Source organism: Carassius carassius, chromosome 26, assembly GCF_963082965.1.
Source record: "Carassius carassius chromosome 26, fCarCar2.1, whole genome shotgun sequence".
Classification (NCBI taxonomy): Eukaryota; Metazoa; Chordata; class Actinopteri; order Cypriniformes; family Cyprinidae; genus Carassius; species Carassius carassius.
Genome location: NC_081780.1, coordinates 9,337,297 through 9,358,126, shown reverse-complemented (window position 1 = coordinate 9,358,126; position 20,830 = coordinate 9,337,297). Strand labels below are relative to the sequence as shown.

The 20,830-nt window shown below is 36.7% G+C and overlaps 1 protein-coding gene across 3 annotated transcripts in view; it reads left to right on the top strand.

Moving 5' to 3' along the window:
* The window catches only part of plxnb2a.1 (plexin b2a, tandem duplicate 1), a 97,872-nt gene that overhangs the window by 73,922 nt on the left and 3,120 nt on the right, over positions 1-20,830 (top strand). For 2 of the 3 annotated variants that reach the window (XM_059511065.1, XM_059511066.1), the window contains 30 exons: positions 390-1,519; positions 1,608-1,796; positions 2,099-2,227; positions 2,870-2,970; positions 3,351-3,483; positions 4,291-4,447; positions 5,582-5,693; positions 5,783-5,894; positions 6,035-6,136; positions 6,680-6,775; positions 7,081-7,168; positions 7,896-8,056; positions 8,566-8,714; positions 8,824-8,929; positions 10,319-10,455; positions 10,535-10,714; positions 10,903-11,014; positions 12,243-12,452; positions 12,545-12,724; positions 12,808-12,944; positions 13,456-13,556; positions 13,838-14,067; positions 14,193-14,374; positions 15,416-15,482; positions 15,559-15,705; positions 16,163-16,319; positions 16,730-16,830; positions 17,689-17,773; positions 18,884-19,035; positions 19,148-19,308. In XM_059511065.1, coding sequence (XP_059367048.1) covers positions 392-1,519; positions 1,608-1,796; positions 2,099-2,227; positions 2,870-2,970; positions 3,351-3,483; positions 4,291-4,447; positions 5,582-5,693; positions 5,783-5,894; positions 6,035-6,136; positions 6,680-6,775; positions 7,081-7,168; positions 7,896-8,056; positions 8,566-8,714; positions 8,824-8,929; positions 10,319-10,455; positions 10,535-10,714; positions 10,903-11,014; positions 12,243-12,452; positions 12,545-12,724; positions 12,808-12,944; positions 13,456-13,556; positions 13,838-14,067; positions 14,193-14,374; positions 15,416-15,482; positions 15,559-15,705; positions 16,163-16,319; positions 16,730-16,830; positions 17,689-17,773; positions 18,884-19,035; positions 19,148-19,308 — 5,102 coding nt within the window. In that variant the 5' untranslated portion in view covers positions 390-391. Of the gene's footprint in view, positions 1-389; positions 1,520-1,607; positions 1,797-2,098; positions 2,228-2,869; positions 2,971-3,350; positions 3,484-4,290; positions 4,448-5,581; positions 5,694-5,782; positions 5,895-6,034; positions 6,137-6,679; positions 6,776-7,080; positions 7,169-7,895; positions 8,057-8,565; positions 8,715-8,823; positions 8,930-10,318; positions 10,456-10,534; positions 10,715-10,902; positions 11,015-12,242; positions 12,453-12,544; positions 12,725-12,807; positions 12,945-13,455; positions 13,557-13,837; positions 14,068-14,192; positions 14,375-15,415; positions 15,483-15,558; positions 15,706-16,162; positions 16,320-16,729; positions 16,831-17,688; positions 17,859-18,701; positions 18,849-18,883; positions 19,036-19,147; positions 19,309-20,830 lie in introns of those variants that run through there. The other variant, XR_009423981.1, reaches the window with a different exon arrangement.

Here is a 20,830-nt window from a genome sequence, read left to right as displayed (position 1 = left end):
TTTTACAAATTAATTAGTAATTATTATCATGAATTCATAAATATTATTATGTTTAGGAAGTTATACCACCTGACATTTTAATACCAGAACGGAAATCTTTTTCAACTAAAAATAATAAAAAAGATTATGCCAAACTAATTTTGGTAGGATAGCTGTATCACCCCCCCCCCCCCCCCCACCCCCCGAAAAACTAATCAAAATGCATTTTGTTTCATAAATTAAAAACACTATATTAGAGGTGAATTCATATTTATAATTAATTATAATTAATTTATAATTAATTTATTAATTAATTAATAAATCTAGACATCCTAGCAGTTTCGTGACAGTATGTAACTTGTCTTCATACATTATATATATATATCTTGTTTTCTTTCTCTCTCTTCAAGAGATGGCGTGGAGGGCCCTGGCAGCATTGTCCCTGCTGCTGTGTTTTGGCTCATCTTGCTGTGACGATACTCAAGATTATTTCTTGTCTGATACCGTCATCAACAATGTCGTTCAGGACCCTCTAACCGGTCGAATTTACGTGGGTGCCATTAATAACATCTATCAGCTAAACTATGACCTGCTGAAGGAAAGCAGTGCTGTAACAGGCCCTAAGAAGGACAACCCACACTGCACTCCACCAATCACTGCACATTGCACTGATGCAAAGGATATGGACAACATCAACAAACTCCTGCTGGTAAATTCCGCCAACGGCACCTTGATTGTTTGTGGAAGCCTTTTCAGGGGCATCTGCTCTTTGTTAAACCTCAACAGCGTGGACAAACAGGTGTACTACAGTGACACTAAAGGCGAGAAGACATATGTAGCCAGCACAGAAGAGTCTGTTACCGTTGTGGGAGTTATTTCTTATTTTATTGAAGATAATAATAATAATGCAAACCTCAGCGTATTTCTTGTAGGGAAGGGCTATGGTAGCTCAGACAGTTCGAAACTCATTAGCACCCGATTGCTGCAGGAGTATGGAGAAATGGATGTCTTTGAGAACATGGTTGATGCTTCCACTGTGCAAGCTAGTCCTTTTGTCCAGCGTTACCTCCACGACTTTCGTCATGCTTTCAAAGATAATGGCTACATCTACTACTTGTTCTCACGTACTCCAGGCACCAGTGACAGTAGGAATAGCACATTTATAGCACGTCTGTGCGAGAATGACCATCATTACTATTCTTACACCGAGCTCCAGCTCAACTGCTCCATCAAAACTGAACAACAGGAATACACATACAACAAGGTCCAAGCAGCATATCTGGCCAGACCAGGAGAAGTTTTGGCTAGGGAGATCATCCCTTCGAATCTCAACGATAAAGTTCTGTTTGCTGTGTTCAGCGCGGATGAGGATGGTGGCCGTTCTGCCTTGTGCATGTATCCGCTCAGCAGCATTAATGCCAGGCTTAAGGAGGTGATTGAGTCTTGCTACATAGGAGAAGTTCTGGAGGACGAGAAACCAAAGACCGTTTATTCACCCTACATCTCCAAGCCTGAGGCCATCTGCAAGACCAAAAGAGACGTGAGTTGTTGTGTTGCTTCAATTCTGGTTCTATTTTGTGTGGGCCTTTACGACCCTTCTGAATGTGGTATGTGTTTTCACCCAACAGAAGGAAATGGTGAAGGCATATAAGTGCGGTGCAGAGTTCCTTCCATCTCCACTAGCCAGTAAACCTGAGTACGCTCTGGCTGTCAAACCCATCTACACCCGAAATGACATGCTGACAGCTGTAGCTGTGGCAGTGGAGAATGAGCACACTGTGGCATTTTTGGGAACCAGTGGAGCAGATGTCTTAAAGGTGAGTCCCATTCCAGGGTCTGGTTCCTATCCACTTTAATTTTCACTAAATCCCTTGAGGTTTGACTGCTGTGGTGGTCTAGCTTGGTCGTTAATAATACAGGCTGGTATCCAAAAGGTTGTTGGTTTAAAACCAAGAATGGGTGATTTACAGTATGAGCTACAACCACTTGAGTAATAGACTTAACCATAGGACTTGCTCTAGCTGTACTGCTCATATAATACAGTGTTTACAGTACAAGTAAGTTGCTTTGGATAAATGTATTTACCAAATGCATGAATTAATTAACTTTCTGCTTGCAGGTGCATCTTGACCTCAGTCACCCTGGTCTTTATAAAAAGATTTCAGGGGAACGCACAGATGGTGGGGTGAACAAAAACCTCTTTTTTAATTCAAATTTGGATATCTTGTACATCACCACTGGCAGAAAGGTTTGTTTATAAACACATCCACAACTCATATATCACATTGTGTCAATAGAGATCGTGCACTAGTTAAAACCTGTCTGAATGATGTAGGCTTGCCAATCTTGATGGATTTTTTTATGAAATGGTGCAGACAACATATAGAGATATCTTGAAATATTGCATGTGACATCCCTAGACTCTGTAATCTGCCACAAAATGTAAGAGCAGGCTATGTCACATTGTTTTAGCCAATCGGAAGAATTTGGGGCACTCTTTTCCCATCAGTCATTTTGCTCATTCACATGTTCCATATATTAGAAGCAGGAAACTCAGCCTTAAAGTGGATCACTTAAGTTAACTGCCATAAGCTGCTTCATAAATTGAGTATGTTGCACACAAATTTTATTTTGTAAGGCAATGCTTCTGATCTTCTGATGTTGCTGAGATGATATGGATATGGTAAAAGTTTTGGGACCTAAAGGTATGGCAAAAACTGCTTCGCAATGGACCTTTTTTTATAATGTGATCTCACCTCAAACTCTTAATACAAAAGCTGAACCTTCAAATCACATATGCATTAGTTATTAGGCATCTTAAACTAAATAATTTAACAATTTAGTCATTTAAAGGATGTGGCTGTGTCTTATTTGCTTCTCTTTTGCTTAGATCACCAAAGTCCCAGTGCAGGCCTGTGAACAGAAGAATGATTGTCAATCATGCATCTCCCAACGGGACCCATATTGTGGCTGGTGTGTGTTGGAAGGCCGGTAAGTCTTTTAGACTCATTTTATTACCAAAAGCACACCATCAGTTGGGCATTCTTGTCCAGTAAAAGACAGGACAAGTAATGAAACTGCCATTCTACAACAGAGTTTAATATTTCTACTGTCAAATAAACTTATACCCATGGACCCTTTGGGTCATGTGACTAACATCATTATTAAAGTATGCTTTAGAATACTGAGCAGTTTAGTGATCTCAATTTGAAATAGTTTAATTCTAAAATATGGTGTAATCAAAGTCTTAGAGTTGCTGGTTACATTTTAGCAAGCAGTATGTGGTAGATATCTGTGTGCAGTCCAGTTAAAGTGAATGCAGTATGGCTAATACTGGTAATAACCTGTGTTTGTCTGCTTTGCACCTGCAGTTGTACTAGGAAAAAGGATTGTCACAAAGGATTAGAAGAGAACGCTTGGTTGTGGAGTCCAAATCAAACATGTGTATCTATTAAGTCCTTTGAGCCCCCCAACATGAGCTGCAAGAAAAAAGAAAGTACACAGGTACTAAAGCATAACATGAACACACACACACACACACACACACACACATTGTGATAAAGTCTGCCATTATTTCAAACCCTAACCTCTTAAGGATTGACTCAGGATTGATATTTACTGTCCGTAACAGATCCAGTCTGTGAGTCTAATCCTTTTTTCATGAGATGACATGATGAAGTTACTAAACAAGGCATCTGAAACTATCATTCCATACCACATGAACACACAGAGCACTTTTCATGCATTTCTAATATGTTTTAGAAGAAACTCAAGTGATCATGGTTGATTGAAGAGGCTTCCTGTATAACATAATTAACTTCCTGGATCATTGGTAATGAATAAAGGCAGTATACTTCTAACTTGTTTACTACTCGCTAAATTCTATATTATTTCAAATTTCTTATTACATATTTCAGGGGAAATACAGTTGTGAAAAAACCTAGAATTGTAAGGAAATTGTAACATTGTGTTTATCGCAGCAAAAATTTATGGTAAACAATAAAACCTTATTAAGTGATTGACAAATATTATTTAAAAAGTAAATAATAAAAATATTCTCTTTTAAAATATTTTTTTCTTGCTTGCTCATCACTATTCAGTATTTTAAAAAATTGTCAATCAATAATCATAAACAGTTAGAAAATACATTTCCTGTTCAAAATGTGCGAGAACTGATGTTTTCCTTATTCATTCGCTTGTTCATTCATTCATTCATTCATTCATTCATTCATTCATTCATTCATTCATTCATATATGTTTGTATTTATTTAGTTATTTCCTAAAACCTTATTTTCTGGTTTAAACTTGCAGGTGATGATTGACATCCCCTCCCTCCCCAGTGTCAGCAGTTCTTATAAACTCCACTGTGAGTTTGATAGCTACAAAAGTCTAGCAACTATGCAAGGCACACAGGTCATCTGTGATCTCCCGACCTCTGAGAACATACCACCCACACCTGAGACACAAGGTGAGGGCATCCTCTTTGCCTTTAACTTAATAATCACCTACTGTGAAGCCGTCCTCTCGCTGCCTGCTTTACTCACGAAACAAACAGATGGTGTTTGTCTTGCAGAATGCCTGAAAATTATGTCCGGCTTAAATTTTTCATTTCTTCATGTTTTGTAATTTGCTAGTTTTGTGATTTTTAATTTGGAGACTGATCGAATGAAAACATTACACTGAAGCTAAATCTATTACCAGATAGATTCTGAAGTTAAACTTATTGATTATGGAGTTACATAAAACTTTTATCATGTCCTCCTTTCCTCGGGAATCAAACCCACAACCTTGTCGTATCTGGCACCTATTGAGTTCTATGAATTGTTCCTACATAAAAGCTGATATGATTCCCATTTCACATGTTTCTAGAGTTACAGAAGTTTTATCAAATCATGATTTTCTGGGTAATCAAACCCATGACTTTGAAGTTGCTAGCACCTTTTTGAGCCTTACAAGTTCAGAATTGGCTATATGAACTGCTCTTGCCTAAAAACTGATATGATTCCTATTTCCCATGATTCTAGAGTTACAAAAGCTTTAATCAGGTTTTACTTTCCTTGGGAATCAAACCCATGACCTTAACCTATGTGGCACCTCTTGAGCTCTAGAAATTCAAAATTAGTTGTATGAAATGTTCTCGCATAAAAGCTGATATGATTCCCATTTGCAATTATTCTGTAGTTATAAAAGCTTATATCAGGTTGTTTTTTGGGGGAATCGAACCCATGACCTTAACGTATGTAGCACCTCTTGAGCTCTAGAAATTCAAAATTAGTAGTATGAAATGTTCTTGCATAAAAGCTGATATGATTCCCATTTGCAATTATTCTGTAGTTATAAAAGCTTATATCAGGTTGTTTTTTGGGGGAATCGAACCCATGACCTTGGTGTATCTAGTTCCTCTTGAGCTCTAGAAATGAAAAAAAATGGCCTAATACTCCTGCTTAAAAGCTGATATGATTCCCATTTGCAATGATTCTGTAGCTACAAAAGCTTATATCAGGTTGTACTTTCTTTGGGAATCGAACCCATGAACAGAACTGGCCATATGAATTACTATATTTCCTAAAAGCTCATATGATTCTCATATGCATGTGTGTAGATTTTGTGGCAGTGCCGGTGAAGATCAAGGTTAATGACAGCATTGAAGTGGCATCTAGTAAGTTTGAGTTTTACAACTGTGCAGCAGTGGTGAAGAGATCGGAGAATACACCGTGAGTATCAGGCAGTGTTTAAGACATGTGTCTTCCATATAGCATTTCTTTAGATTAGTCTTTTGACTGGGTGGTTGTGTGTCCTGCAGATGCATTGCATGTGTGACCAGTAAGTGGGGCTGCCAGTGGAACATTCAGGATCACACATGCAGTGATAGAGATGACACTGTCAAGGGTGATCATATCATACAACACATGGAGGTGAGTCATGTTAGGAAGAGTGCATGCATATGTAAATTAATATGCCTGTTTGTGCTTTAATTTACGGTGAGCAATCAACTTTTGGTGACAAAACAGGACTAATAACAGTTTTATTTTATTTATTTGTATGATTCTTGCAGAATGACAGTTGTCCTCAGTTTGAGATCCCAGAACCTCTGCTTATTCCTGTAGGAATTAAAACCCCCATCCAATTTCAGGGCAAAAATTTGAGGAAATATGAGGTAAAATACATGCATTACTTATTATTGTACATAGTGTGGTTGTTATGTTTAGTATATTAGTGTATCAAATGTATGCATGGAATATCCTGAGGTTTTCTTGAATATTTGTATGTATTTATTTATTTAATTAATTAATTAATTCTATGTAAAGAATAATTTATAATCTATTAGACATTATTGAATTATGCTTACTGAATACAGTGTATAAATGTATGTGAGTTATTGATTTAATTAAATGATTTTACATTATAAAAAAGTCTTTAAAAATAGGGCTTATTGTACTGTTAAGGAATTTCCTTTTTTTTCTAGTGTGATTCTCTTATACCACTTCATATAATGCTAGCAATAACTACATAATTTATCACAGAACCATAACAATTGAGCAATCAGAATCAAATATGTCAGAGAGCAATAAAGATGGAATAAAGAAAAATATTTACCAAATATCTCTGTGAGGCTATTTGTCAGAATGATTTTTTTATAGTAAAATACCTGTTTTTAGAGCCTGCATAAGCAGCAATACTCTTTCTTCATGTTTCTCAGGGCAGTACCTTTCAGATCGGCACTGAGCTCATGAAACAGGTGGGCGAGGTGACTGTGGTGGCTGATGGGTCAAAGTACAGATTTGAGGGATATGAGGTCAGTACGCTCCACTCGTATTCCTCCTTCTATTATGTCTCCCTCACTTTCTACTTCTTCTCTGTTCATACATCAATTTGTTTCTGGAGTTTGAGCAGCAGCCAATATGGCATTCCCAGCTATTGAGCTGCACGTGTGTGTAGGGCTCAGTCATGTGTGTGCATAACAAACACACAGTGATCGGGTTCACAAAGACATCATGTTGGCAGGAGGAGAATTTGCTGTAGCGCACAGTTGTTCCACATGCAGTGGTGTATATGTGTGTCTTGTTTCTTTAACGATACCTTTCTTCTGTTTTATGCCAGTTTGAATATGACAAAGAGCCAGAGGTGAATGTGACATTCTACATAAAGGATAAAAGCACGGACAGGAAGATTGACAGCACCCTCAGAGGTACATTTCAATGAATTTTCATCATCATAGCTCAGAAGAAGCCGCAGTAAACATGTGGATTGTCAAGATATGGCAAGGTTGTGTATGAACATCTGATAGACCTCTTATAAAATAAGCAGATTAACATATGTTATATATCATTAGCATCTTGGAGACTGATCTTTCGAATCTTGTTTTTGTATCCAACTAGTAATGTTTTAGACATGTTTAGCAGATGAGGACTTGGAGGACTGAAAATTGATTTTTTTTTTTTTATAAATTTTCATTTTGGGGCAAACTATCCCTTAAACTACTTAAAAGAGCATTTATGTTTCTTCAGAAACATTTTATGTGCATTTTTTAACTGGAAGATGTCATTTTGTAAGTGCTCATCTACTAAACATGAACTATCCCTTTAAGCCATACTAAGCTATTCTGCAAGGTAGGCTATTAACTGAATGCACAGCAGTTATCTACATAACATTAAAGCCAATATCTTTTAAAATATACAACTGCCAGCCTGCATATTCGGAGTTGTGTTGATCTGCCACAAAAACAATGAGCATCAAAAATCTTTGTGCTAGATGTGACTAATAAATCACCACATAAAACAACAAACAGCCTAATTTGCATAACTCACAATTTCAGGAAAAAAATTGTGATCAACAACAGGTTTTTTTTTTTTAAAGACAATGAATTCAGTGTCAGTTTTCTGAATTGCTTTGTTTTCCTTTATTCTTCTACTCAGTGGTGCTCTACAACTGCTCTGTTAGACGTGAGGACTGCAGTTTGTGTAAGAACGCTGATCAGAAGTATAACTGCGTGTGGTGCAGCACAACAAAATCCTGCATCTACAGAGACCTGTGCACACAGGAGGAGGGACAGTGTCCTCCTCCAAAGATCACTGACGTGAGGACCATTCTTCTTGTCGTTCTTTTCTCAATTCTGTCACTCAACATTATTTTAAACATTCCTAACACTAAATTCAGTTATGCTTCAAGCTAAGCTCAAAATGCATCCAAAAAATATCTAATTTGCGTGACGTCAGCGATTACTAATCTCACTATTCCCAGTTCAAATGCAGTTCATAAATTTCTACTCTTCATCTTCTCTAGAAAACACCATTTCTTTTCATCCTCTTTTCCATTTTTCATGCCTAAATGATATATAGATGGCTGCGCTGGTAGGCACAAACTCAGTCTCTCACTCTAGTGTTTTGTTGAATCCATCTGAGACTCTAATGATCGTGCCGCCTGTGCCTGATGGTGTTTTATTATTTGTCATCTGGCAAATGATTTTCTCCAAAGCAGCTAGATCACTAGGGGCACAATGGTTATGGGTGATCTTTGTAACTCTATAGTTTATGATATTGAAGATTATAGACTTCTTTTAACTGTGCTGTTCTGCTTTCATTCCAGATTGTTCCCCGGTATGGGCCGTTACATGGACAGATCTCTGTCACAATAAAAGGCTCGAACTTGGGCATCAAGCAAGAGGACATTAAGAGAATCACCGTGGCTGGAGTGCCTTGTACTCATCAGCCGGAGAGATACTCCGTCAGTACCAGGTACAGCATGATATTAGATTGAGTATGTTGTGTAATGTTAGAAAACAAGTAGGCCTATGTTAGAAAGAGCGGTTTAGCTTATATTCTGTTTCTACCCATGTTTTTTCAGTGTTGTGTGCGAGATCGGTCCTAATATTGGCAGAAAATCTGGGCTTGTGGAAGTGGAGGTGGAAGGAGGGAGAACAGGACAGTCGGAAGTGCTTTTCACTTACAGGGTAACTGCTTTCTCTATGATTAAATCTTTGTGGCTGTTTAGTATCCTGTTTGCCTTTTTCTGTGTACATTTCTAATTGTGATTCTAATGATTGAAGTTCTGAAACAAACAGCTTAGACTCCCTTGCTGATCCAGTAGTTGTTTCTGGTCAAGCTAGTGAACTAGCATTATGATGCTTTAACAATTGTGATGTTAAAGGGGTCATCAGATGCCCGTTTTCCCCAAGCTGATTTAATTTTTTAGGCTCTTAATGAAAAGTATTTAACATAGTTTGGTTAAATGTCTCAATGGTAGAGTAAAAAACAATTTTATTTAAATCCTGTCAAAAACAGCTCTTTTCAGAGCAAGCCGTTTTGTAGCATTTTCCTTTTAATGTTAATGAGCTCTCCTGACCCCGCCCCTCTCTTCAGAGCCGCTCTCTGAGAGACTGTTAGCTTTAGCCAGCGCATTCATCATGAAACTTGGAAATTAGCACATTAATAGGAAAAGATTCATTTAAAAACCTTATACTCAATTTTTTTGTTGAAGCTGGACCACGAATGATTCGCGCACAGATATACACATTTAAGCAGATTGGGGGTGCATTCCCTTCAGAAACAAATGTAATCCACTGCATTTTCAGCGGCTCAGATGTCGTGAGTAAATGTTGAATGCTACGTTCACACAGACAGGCATCTGAGATTGTCTTGTTTTGAGAAAGGAGAAATGATATGATGTGATAAAAAAACCACTGAATTGATTTTGATCATTATATAGGGTGGTTTTGTACACACACTGCCAACACACATTTCAGTACAAACAACTTGTATGTAACGTAGCATCCGATGACAACCTAGTGAGGATGGTTCATCATGATTTTTTTTGGACTTTTCTTTTGTTTTGAGCAGAATATTAAGTTTCAGTCAGAAATGAGTCACATTTTCAAAGTCAAACGGGTTTTTACTTCTGAATTTAGCAAACCAGCATTTAGAGCACAAGGATAGACCACTTTTGTTTGACAAGAGTTTTCAAATTAATAGAGTATTTTTGAATTTTTAAGTCTGTTATGTTCTCCAAGTTGCATTTATTAATTAAATATTACAATTTTGTATAATTGCTTATACTTTTAGTAGATGTAATTTATTTTTGTGATGACAAAGCTGAATTTTCAGCAGCAGTTATTCCAGCCTTCATCTTTTAGAAATCTTTAAAAATCTCACTAAGCCCAAATTATTCTGAATGGTAGTGTATGTGTAGGTCTTTTTTTCAGACATTAATTTTATGTTTTATTCCACTGACTGTGTGTTATTAATATTTAATAAAGCTAGACTTGTGTAGAAAAAGGAGTGATTATTGGAGCTGTGTGTGAGCAAATGTTAACAATAGTTTTTTCTCTCTGTGTCTCTCTCAGAATCCTGTCCCGAAAGCTGTGTCCCCCTCTAAAGGCCCAGCCGCTGGAGGAACAGTCATCACTATCACGGGAGACGACCTAGACACAGCTAGCATAGATGACATCAGCATCTCAGTGGACAAAGAGCCGTGTAAAGTGTGAGTAACAAGGAAAAATAAAACTGATTTGATTTATCTCAGTCCTATTCTGATCATGTCTTTGTTTTTAAACATGCAGGTTGACATTTGGCAAGGAGATCACTTGCATGACAAGCCCATATAAAGGACAGAAGATTCCTTCTGAAAGGCTTCCCGTTTTTATAAAGTATGGCAAGGTCAAATTAAAAGAATTCGGCGGATTCGAATACTCAACCAATCCCAAAGTTACAGATTACACCCCACGGGCCAGCTTTGTTTGGTAAGTCTGTTTTTAAGCCTCACTCACATATACAGCCTCACTATTGGGCCTTTCAGATTTTGAATGCCATGGCTTTGAAAATCTGATCACAATAAAGATGTCAACATGTATTTCAAGGTTCAGGGATGAAAAAATATGGCTGTGTACATAAGCGTTACATGTCTGTGTGCATGTTTGTGTGTTTCCAGCGGAGGTCGTAAGATCATAGTGATGGGATCTGGATTTGATCAGGTGCAGAATGCCACCATGCGAGTGCTGCCCTCTTCTGACGAGTTCAGTCACAAGTCTAGCAATGTGGAGGTGTGTGTAATGTTTGTAATAATAATTTTTGGGCTCATCTGTGGTAAAGTCAATGGTCCCTTACAATAAGCAAGGCTGGGATTTGAAGTGAAGACACTCATTTTGTTTCCTTAAAGTGTTAGTTCACCTAAAAGTTAAAAAATCTAAGTTTAGAAATCTTTGTTTAGAATCTACTGACCTCTATGTCATACAGACCTGCTAGATGCTGTATTTTTTTGTTAACTAAAATAAAAAAAGATTTAAAAAAATGATTTTCGTTAACGGAAATAAATCTAGATGAATGAAATGAAATGAATCTGAGATGAAAAACCTAAAAAAAACAACAACTAATATATATATATATATATATATGTATATATATATATATATGTATATATATATATATATATATATATATATATATATATATATATATATATATATATATCAATTATTTCGCTTTTATAATTGACATATCAACAATAATATATAGTTTAAGTACTAAAATTCGTAAAACTGAAACTGACATAAAAATAAATTAAAGCTAAATAGAAATATTTAAAAAAAATATAAAACTCCTAAAAATTTCAAAAGCAAATAACAAAATGACTAAACTTTAAGTGTAAAATGTGACCATATATAAAAAGGATCATTTAAAATATTTATAACTTCTCTTATAGTTTAAAATTAATACTAAAATAACACTGACTTGTTTTTATTTGTCCATGCAACTCAAAAAGCAAACGCATATTTTCTAGTTCCTAGTGACCAAGCTCCATAATGACTTTTAAAAAAGCACCATAAATGTAGCCAAAACAAATTGTGCTCAATATTTTGAAGCCATACAATAGAAGGTTAAAATGTAAGTTATTATTTATTGAAAGCTTTTTTACTCCGTTTTGCTTGTGCTTTCATTTTAAATCTTCAGGTTTCCTTATTTTTGTTCTGTCAGGTGTTATTGATTGGCTCTTAAAAAATGCCAACATTTCATTTTTATGTCATTTCTTTTTTTGATCAAATGTCTGGCTGTCTCAACCCATTGCTCAGTTTCAAGCTGAGGAGTGTCCTCTCTCTCTTCTCTTCTGTCTGCATCTACCTAATATTTCCTTTCCTCCGTCTCCCTTCTCTTAATGTTAATAAGCAACATTCATCACGAAGCTGACATCCTGCTGTCTTATTTCTTTAGTGCTCAGACGTTTGTGAAATATGTTTTATGCAGAGAAAAACTGACATGTTTTCTTTCCTACAGTTCATTGAAAAATGTATAAACAAGAACGAAAGCGTACTGGAGTTCCTCTCTCCCACTGTGAACAAGACATACATAAACCAGTCCTTAAGAACGATCATCCAGCTGGACAACTTGGTAGCGAACTTGACAGAGTTTGTTTACCATCAAGACCCCTCCTTCGTTACTTTGACTGATAAAGCCATCACAGAAAACAGCATCATCAACGTTAATGCAAGTATTTTTGTTAACAACAGATTTTGGATGCATCTTCCTTAAAGGGACTTTGGTTTCAGTAACTGCTTCATTGCTTTTCTGTGATGCAGGGTAAAGGTTTTTCCAAAGCCATGACTGCCAAAGAGGCCAAAGCGTTTGTGGGTGATGAGCAATGCCTGGTGACAATCCTGGAGGATGATAAGCTGTTCCTCGTAGCCCCCTCCAGGCCTCCAAAATCCACCTCCAGACGCCAGCGCAGAGACACCAGCTCAGAGGCTATAGAGCTGATGGTTAGAAATTGCTCTGCATAAACTTTAATCACTCTTATTCTCACCAATTTTACCTTGCGTTTAATGTTTCTTGTCTTTTTCAGATCATATTCGGAAAAGGAGAGTGGAATGTCGGCTCGGTTCGCTTTGAGAGGAAATACGAGGTTCCCCTTTACATCATCATTCCTGCTGTCCTCATTCCCATGGTCCTCTTCATTGCAGTGTCAATCTATTGCTACAGGTAACAAACCTCTGAGTGCACCAGACTGTAATAATCTGAACTTAATAACTTGGATTTCAAAGCTGTGGTCTAGTGAGTAGCGCATCAGGCATATTGCTCAATTTTTTCTTTTTCCAATATGTTCTCATTCCCTCCACTTCTATCTATCATTTCCTGGTCTCTCTCTCTAACATAAAAAAAAAACTTTTTTATTTTATTATTGAAGTCAACACATGGCTAGTTTGACTAGTCAGTAAATAAAATGAAAACAAATTAAACGGCAAATAAACCTGTTCTCTATATTTCCTCTGCTCTCTTAAAAAAGGCATTGTATTTAATTCAATTAATTATATATAATAAGCAGTAAAATAAATTAAGCAGTTCAAAAAAATCAAACCATAAATTCAAATTCAGAAATTTAGAACTACAATTTTCCGGTCTTCCGCTCTACTTTCAATAAAAAATTTAAATAATAAGCAGTAAATTAGAATAAAGAAATTTACAAATAATGTTTGTCTTTATATGTGTGCAGGAGGAAAAGCCAGCAGGCAGAACGAGAGTACGAGAAAATCAAAAATCAGCTTGCGAATTTAGAGGAGAGCGTCCGTGATCGCTGTAAAAAAGAGTTCACAGGTGAGTCATTCCTGCTTCTCGAAATAGTGTATCATCTTGTACAAAAACTGAATCAGAATTTCTGTCATGATGGGATGAAAAACTATTCATTACAGGTCATTTCCTGGTATTTTTATTAGTTTGTTACTGCTAACTTCAGCAGATATTTGCTTTCTTGATAATCTGTTAGAAGAACGAGGATGAAGGGTGTCTGTACTTTTTGTTTCTGCTCTTGTAGCTCCTGTCACCAAGACAAATTCCTTATACGGCTTATATATTACACTTCACTCTCTGTTTCTTAGATCTTATGATCGAGATGGAGGACCACACTAGTGATCTGAATGAAGCTCGAATCCCATTCCTGGACTACAAGAACTACACCAACCGCGTTTTCTTCTTGCCCTCCAAAGATGGTGCCAACGATGTCATGATCACTGGCAAGCTGGACATCCCAGAAGCCCGTCGAGCCATTGTAGACCAGGCACTCACCCAATTCTCCAATCTCCTGAACAGCAAAACCTTCCTCATCAATGTGAGACCCTTAACGTCATTTTCCAGTCTCCACCTGGATGAGTTCGCTCTGTTGCCATGTCGGCATACTACTGGATTTGATGTACTGTATAAGCTGACTTATGTGCTCATGTCTTTGTGATTTAGTTCATTCGTACCCTGGAGGGCAGGCAAGAGTTCAATGCCAGGAATAAGGTTTACTTTGCTTCCTTGTTGACGGTGGCACTCCATGGAAAGCTGGAGTACTACACAGACATCATGAGAACCCTCCTGCTGGAGCTGATGGAGGAATACATCCACAGCAAGAACCCTAAACTCATGCTCCGCAGGTCAGAACAAATTCACGTAACTCACTATTATTGTTGCTCATACTTAGCTTTAAAGGGGACATCGTAAACCCATTTTCCACAAATTGGTCTGATTCTTTAGGTTCTTCACAAAATGTCTGCAAAATACTTCCTCAAGGGTTGTGTAAAACAACAACCTTTTTATCTTTTTAAAAAACAGCTCTGTTCACGGTCACCTATTTCGGTGCATGTCTCTTTAAATTATAATGAGCTACTGCTCGCTCGACATTACCATCACGAGTGCCTGTCATATCAGGAGAAAGTGAATGTTCATTTTTACATTCAGCAATAAAACACCTACACACTGCTAAGATACATTTATATGTAAACACCACATGAAAGTGAATTTTGCATCCAGTGTCCCCTTTAATTTTTCTATGCAGTCATACTTAAAAAAAAATTAATTATTCCTGGACTTTGAGCCAAAATATTATAGACTTGACCCTTTTAGCTTTATGCTAATAAACAACCACATTACAACCACACTAAACACCCTAAAAAACAGCATGGCTATTGCTAAAACCATTCAGAATACTTTAGTAGATAGTTCCTGATTCGAATTAATTTTAAATCATAAGCTCTTAATTCATTTTGTTTCCTGTTTTAATTTTATTTGATTTAGATTTATTTTGATGTATTTTAGCTAAAATGTCCATTTAGCTTACGTATACTTACATAGAGAGAAATGTTATTTGCTGCTCATGCTGTAAATTATACAGGACAGTGTTTCGACTGGCAACATGTCTCGTTAAACAAAACTGCTCATAAGAGTCAGTTGTTTGTGAATCAAACTACGCCATCAGGCTGCGTTGTCTGTTTTGCACGTGGTTCTCGATGAGTCCATAAAATGTTTTGTGGTTTAGTGCCGCCACTGAACCGTTTGGGATTTCAAGCATCGATGTCAGGATCATTCAAATGAAGATTTTAATTTATCAGGAAGCAAGACAATAGTTAGTTAAACCCATTGTTTAAGGTATTGCCTGTACTGACAAATTATATTATCGGCCTGTGTTTCCTGTTTAGGTCCGAGACTGTTGTAGAGAGGATGTTGTGTAACTGGATGTCCATATGTCTCTACCAGTTCCTGAAGGTGAGCAATTATGCTATGAATAGAATTGCAAAAATTGTTTTCTAGCTGTAAAGTCTGACTAATGTGTTTTGCACAGGACTCAGCCGGGGAGCCGCTCTATAAGCTCTTTAAGGCCATTAAACACCAGGTGGAAAAAGGTCCAGTTGATGCCAAGATGAAGAAAGCCAAGTACACTCTGAACGACACCGGACTTCTGGGAGATGATGTTGAGTACTCTGATTTGGTGAGTACTAGACATAATTTAGCATTTGGACTTTTAAAGTGTGTGGTGTGTCTGTACAAAGATGGTTTCCCTGCAATAAATGGACCCATTGAAGAGAAAGCTTGTTAATACAGAATCAGGAAAGCGGAGACATGTTCGTGTGTCCATCATTGCTCTCCTAACACCATTTCATTGGCTAGCAGTGAGTCTGTAATCTTATTCACAAGCGTAACACTGCTCCTCAGGGACTGAACAGCCATTATCCGCTGGAGGAAACCACTCTGCAGGAAACAATTCATTGCTCTCAGATGACAAATTAACACAATCTTATTTTGTTAGCAGATTTCCCATGCAACCCAGATTTACGCCCAAGTAATTGACTTGGAATTGGTGATTCTTAGTCTAATTGTTTATTTGGTGTGCTGGTCTTTGTACAGTTGATGGTATCAGTAGACTAAAGCCTGTTTGAACTCTCTAGACCTTACAGGTGTTGGTTCATGGCGAGGGTCCCGATGTGACCCCTGTAAAAGTCCTGAACTGTGACACCATCTCCCAAGTGAAGGAGAAGATCATCGAGCAGGTGTACAGGAATCTGCCGTACTCCCAGAGACCCACGGTGGACAGCGTCGCACTCGGTAAGACATGGAACAAATTTTCCATACCACCCGGGACTTTTGATTCATTACTGCAGGAACATTTCCAAAAGCTTCCAACTTTATGAAAGTAACACGCATAAATAGCTCTCTTTATTAACAATGCACTGCATTTAAAAGTACTGGACGAAGCCTCGCTTCTGAACAGATAGCGATTTGATTAATGGTGGATCCTTGTGCATGTCGCTCTGCACTCCTGCAGTTCTTAATGAGTTGTTCTTCTAAATGCGCTGAATTGTTAAAGCCGATGTCTAGCATCATCCATCAGACAGATGAATCTGGTTAAAAGAAGGAGTGTAGGGCGTGAAACCAGCCAGGGATTTTTTTCTTCTCAGGTTTTCAAGTGCAATATGTGCCAAGTTTGTAAGACCTAATTCCTTTCCTTTCCACAGAGTGGCGTCCTGGGTCTACAGGGCAGATCCTGTCCGATCTGGATTTGACATCGCAGAAAGAGGGAAAATGGAAACGAATGAACACACTGGCCCATTACAATGTGAGTGTCTGCATAATCACACATAAATACACACATAAACACTCACAGTGTATTGAAAAGTTATTCCATTTGATGTTTCTCACTGATAGGGGTGCGCGATAAATATCGTCCGATAATTAATGCGCATCTCGTCAGTAAAGCCGGTTCTCTAATCAGCGGTAAATTCCATCAGGTGTGTGATTTCACATAGAGCAGCTGTTACTACACAGAGCCGGACGATATTTACACAGAACTACACAGAATTATCGGACGATATTTATCGCGCACCCCTACTCACTGATTAATATTGTCTTGAAGAGCATATTTTACTGTGCTATTACTGTCAGTAACTTAAAATGATTTGATTTGGATTTAGAAACTTATTGTTAATGCATTTATTTTATTTCATCACAGGGATTTATTTCTTTGTTAGTTTATAGTGGCTGGTACTCTGCTTAATTTTTATAGTTTTATTAATTTGTACTCTGTCCTAAATTTGAAGAGTAGACTTGAATTTCAGAGTCAAATCATTTTTTATAAAGAAAAAATACATATATACAATGCAATATTGATTATAACTTATACCATTTTTAGTTACCGGTATATGCAAAGGGTTTCCATCTGGTCTTTAATGTTACTGACAAGCCTGTCAGTTTTTATTAATATTTGAATTTATTTGTGCCCACAATATTTAAAACATTTTATTCCATTGCATATTTTTATTTATTATTATTTTGCTTTTTTTTTTTTTTGCTTTTTTTTTTTTGGAGGTACATATATAAATGTGTTTTGGCTCTGCTTGTATGTACATCATTTTGTGTAAGAAATTAAAATAAAAAACGAATATCTTCTGTTATATTTTTTGTTTGTGTCTGTTAGGTGAGAGATGGTGCCATCCTGGTCTTGTCCCGAGTTCTGCACACCCAGCAGTCTTTCGACCAGAACCAAGACAACCATGAAGAAAGTTAGTGACTTACAGTCTTAAACTACTCGTCCAATTGTATTTTAATGACAGCGGTGCATTACTTCTTATTGATCCCCCTTAAAGGGTTAGTTCGCCCAATTTGCAAAATTATGTCATTAATAACTTACCCTCATGTTGTTCCAAACCCGTAAGACCTCCGTTTATTTTTGGAACACAGTTTAAGATATTTTTTATTTAGTCCGAGAGCTCTCAGTCCCTCCATTGAAGCTGTGTGTACGGTATACTGTCCATGTCCAGAAAGGTAAGAAAAACATGATTAAAGTAGTCCATGTGACATCAGAGGGTCAGTTAGAATTTTTTGAAGTATCGAAAATACATTTTGGTCCAAAAATAGCAAAAACTATGACTTTATTCAGCATTGTCTTCTCTTCCGTGTCTGTTGTGAGAGAGTTCAAAACAAAGCAGTTTGTCATATCCGGTTCGTGAACGAATCATTCGATGTAACCGGATCTTTTTGAACCAGTTCACCAAATCGAACTGAATCATTTTAAACGGTTCGCGTCTCCAATACGCATTAATCCACAAATTACTTAAGCTGTTCACTTTTTTAATGTGGCTGACACTTCCTTTGAGTTAAAACAAACCAATATCCCGGAGTAATTCATTTACTCAAACAGTACACTGACTGAACTGCTGTGAAGAGAGAACTGAAGATGAACATCGAGCCGAGCCAGATAATGAGTCGTTCACGAGTCATTACTTTAATGATGTTTTTCTTACCTTTCTGGACATGGACAGTATACCGTACACACAGTTTCAATGGAGGGACTGAGAGCTCTCGGACTAAATCTAAAATATCTTAAACTGTGTTCCAAAAATAAATGGAGGTCTTACTGGTAGGGAACGACATGAGGGTGAGTTATTAATGACATAATTTTCATTTTTGGGTGAACTATCCCTTTAATAGTCTAAACATATTGACAATCCTTGATGGAAAAACACAGAATGACTGAAATCTGCTGGCGCACTAAATGAACAGTGGACTAGAACTGAACCCAAACTAATGGGCCTCTCAAGTACATCTTAAATAACTGTTCTCCAAACAGAAGAGCAATCAGTCCTTCAAATGTGCTTGTTTTGTGAAAATAGGAAATGCTTTGCTGGAGGACGATAAAGTATTTCACCTGGTGAGACCGGCAGACGAGCTGGATGATGTGAAATCAAAGAGAGGAAGTATGAAAGACAAGGCCACGACGAAAGCCATCACTGAGATTTACCTGACCAGACTCCTCTCTATGAAGGTGGGTGAGACTGAACTTTTAAATGTACATTTAGATGTTTTCTTCATTCACATGTGGATGTGATTGGAACATGAATTAGCCAGTGATGTACTGTGATGTACTTGTGTTACAGGGCACGCTGCAGCAGTTTGTGGATGATTTCTTCCGCAGTGTGTTGTGTTCTGGGACTGTGGTTCCTCCTGCAGTCAAGTATTTCTTTGACTTCCTGGACGAACAAGCACAGAAACATGACAATGTTGATGATGAGACCATCCACATATGGAAGACCAACAGGTATGTAGTACTTTACAGCTCTGAAAAACATTTGTTTAAAGGTTTAAAAAGTTTGAGTTTTATGAAGAATGTGTCAGCGGTTTGATTTTTTTATTATTATTATACAATGAAATTCAGAAGTATGAAACGAAATTGGACTTTATTATATTATATTATATTATATTATATTATATTATATTATATTATATTATATTATATTATATTATATTATATTATATTATATTATATTATATTTATTATATTATATTATATTATATTATATTATATTATATTATATTATAATAATTCATAATTAGCAAATAATTATATTTAATTAAAAAATGTATATTGTATATTATTATATACCATAAATATTATAATTATAAGTTGATACATGTAAATATATTAATAATAATAGTAATAACTATTTGTAAATTGATGCTGGTTTGACCCATGGGCTCTTGTGATTTTAAAAAGTTAGCTTTCATATTGAATTAATTGAATTAAAACACAGTTTCTAACTTTTGGGACAAATTCTAATAGGCCTACAGTACGAATCTGTTTATAACTAGGTGCTTGTTCACATAAACTGTATCTAACCACAACTTCACAGTTCTCACAACAACACTAATAATAAACCGTCCTGTGCAGCAGAGATTTGAAAACTCTGAAGGGAAATGCTCCAAACTCATTTTAACTTAGCAGATGAAATTCTGCAGGCTTTGTTTAGCCCTGATCAGATATTCACAGTGTCTCTTGTTGGATAAGCAGAGAGATTGACAGGTGAAGTCTGCATCTGTGCGCTTGAAGTGCACACTCCTCTTTCACATCGGCCCATTAAATTATTAAATTACCCCTCTCGTTATTGTTTTGAACAAGGGCCGTGACTGTTGGGTAAGTCACGAAAACCGGTTTGGTTTGTTTTCGAAGAGTTTGTTCTGAGTCAAGGCCAGCGGGACTCTCGTATTGACTCTGTATGGGTCACTCACAGCTCTTTTCACATAAAGGCCGCCCGGGATATTGTTATATTAAAATCTCACTCCAAACTCTGCGAGACATTTTTCTGAAAAATGATTTTCTGTGATTGAAAGAGGAGATGCTGATACAGGCATTAGATCAAGCGATTTAAAACAGCTCTGGAGGAATTAAGATAAAGATATTACGTTCCTTAAAACAAAATAAAATGACATTTCTATTCTGTAGAGGGTTTGTTGTGGTAGCCTTTAAGCTCAATTGATTGGTACTTTGTGCATAATTCAACAGATAGACTTTGGGTAAAAACAATTTTGCCTTGGGTTTTCATTTCGCCTTTAGTGTTTAGAATTTTTATTTTGATATTTCGCTTTCCTTTTTTTGCCCTTAGTATCTAAAATAGTGTAATTTGAAGAAATTAATGGCAGACTGTCCTGCAAACTATTTAGATTTATGTAATTATATATTTTATATATTATTTGTATTTTTGCAGTCCTTCACATTTTTATAAAAAAAAAAAAAATTCTTTTTTTAATTTAATTTTATTTATTCTTGGAATTTCCCCTATAAA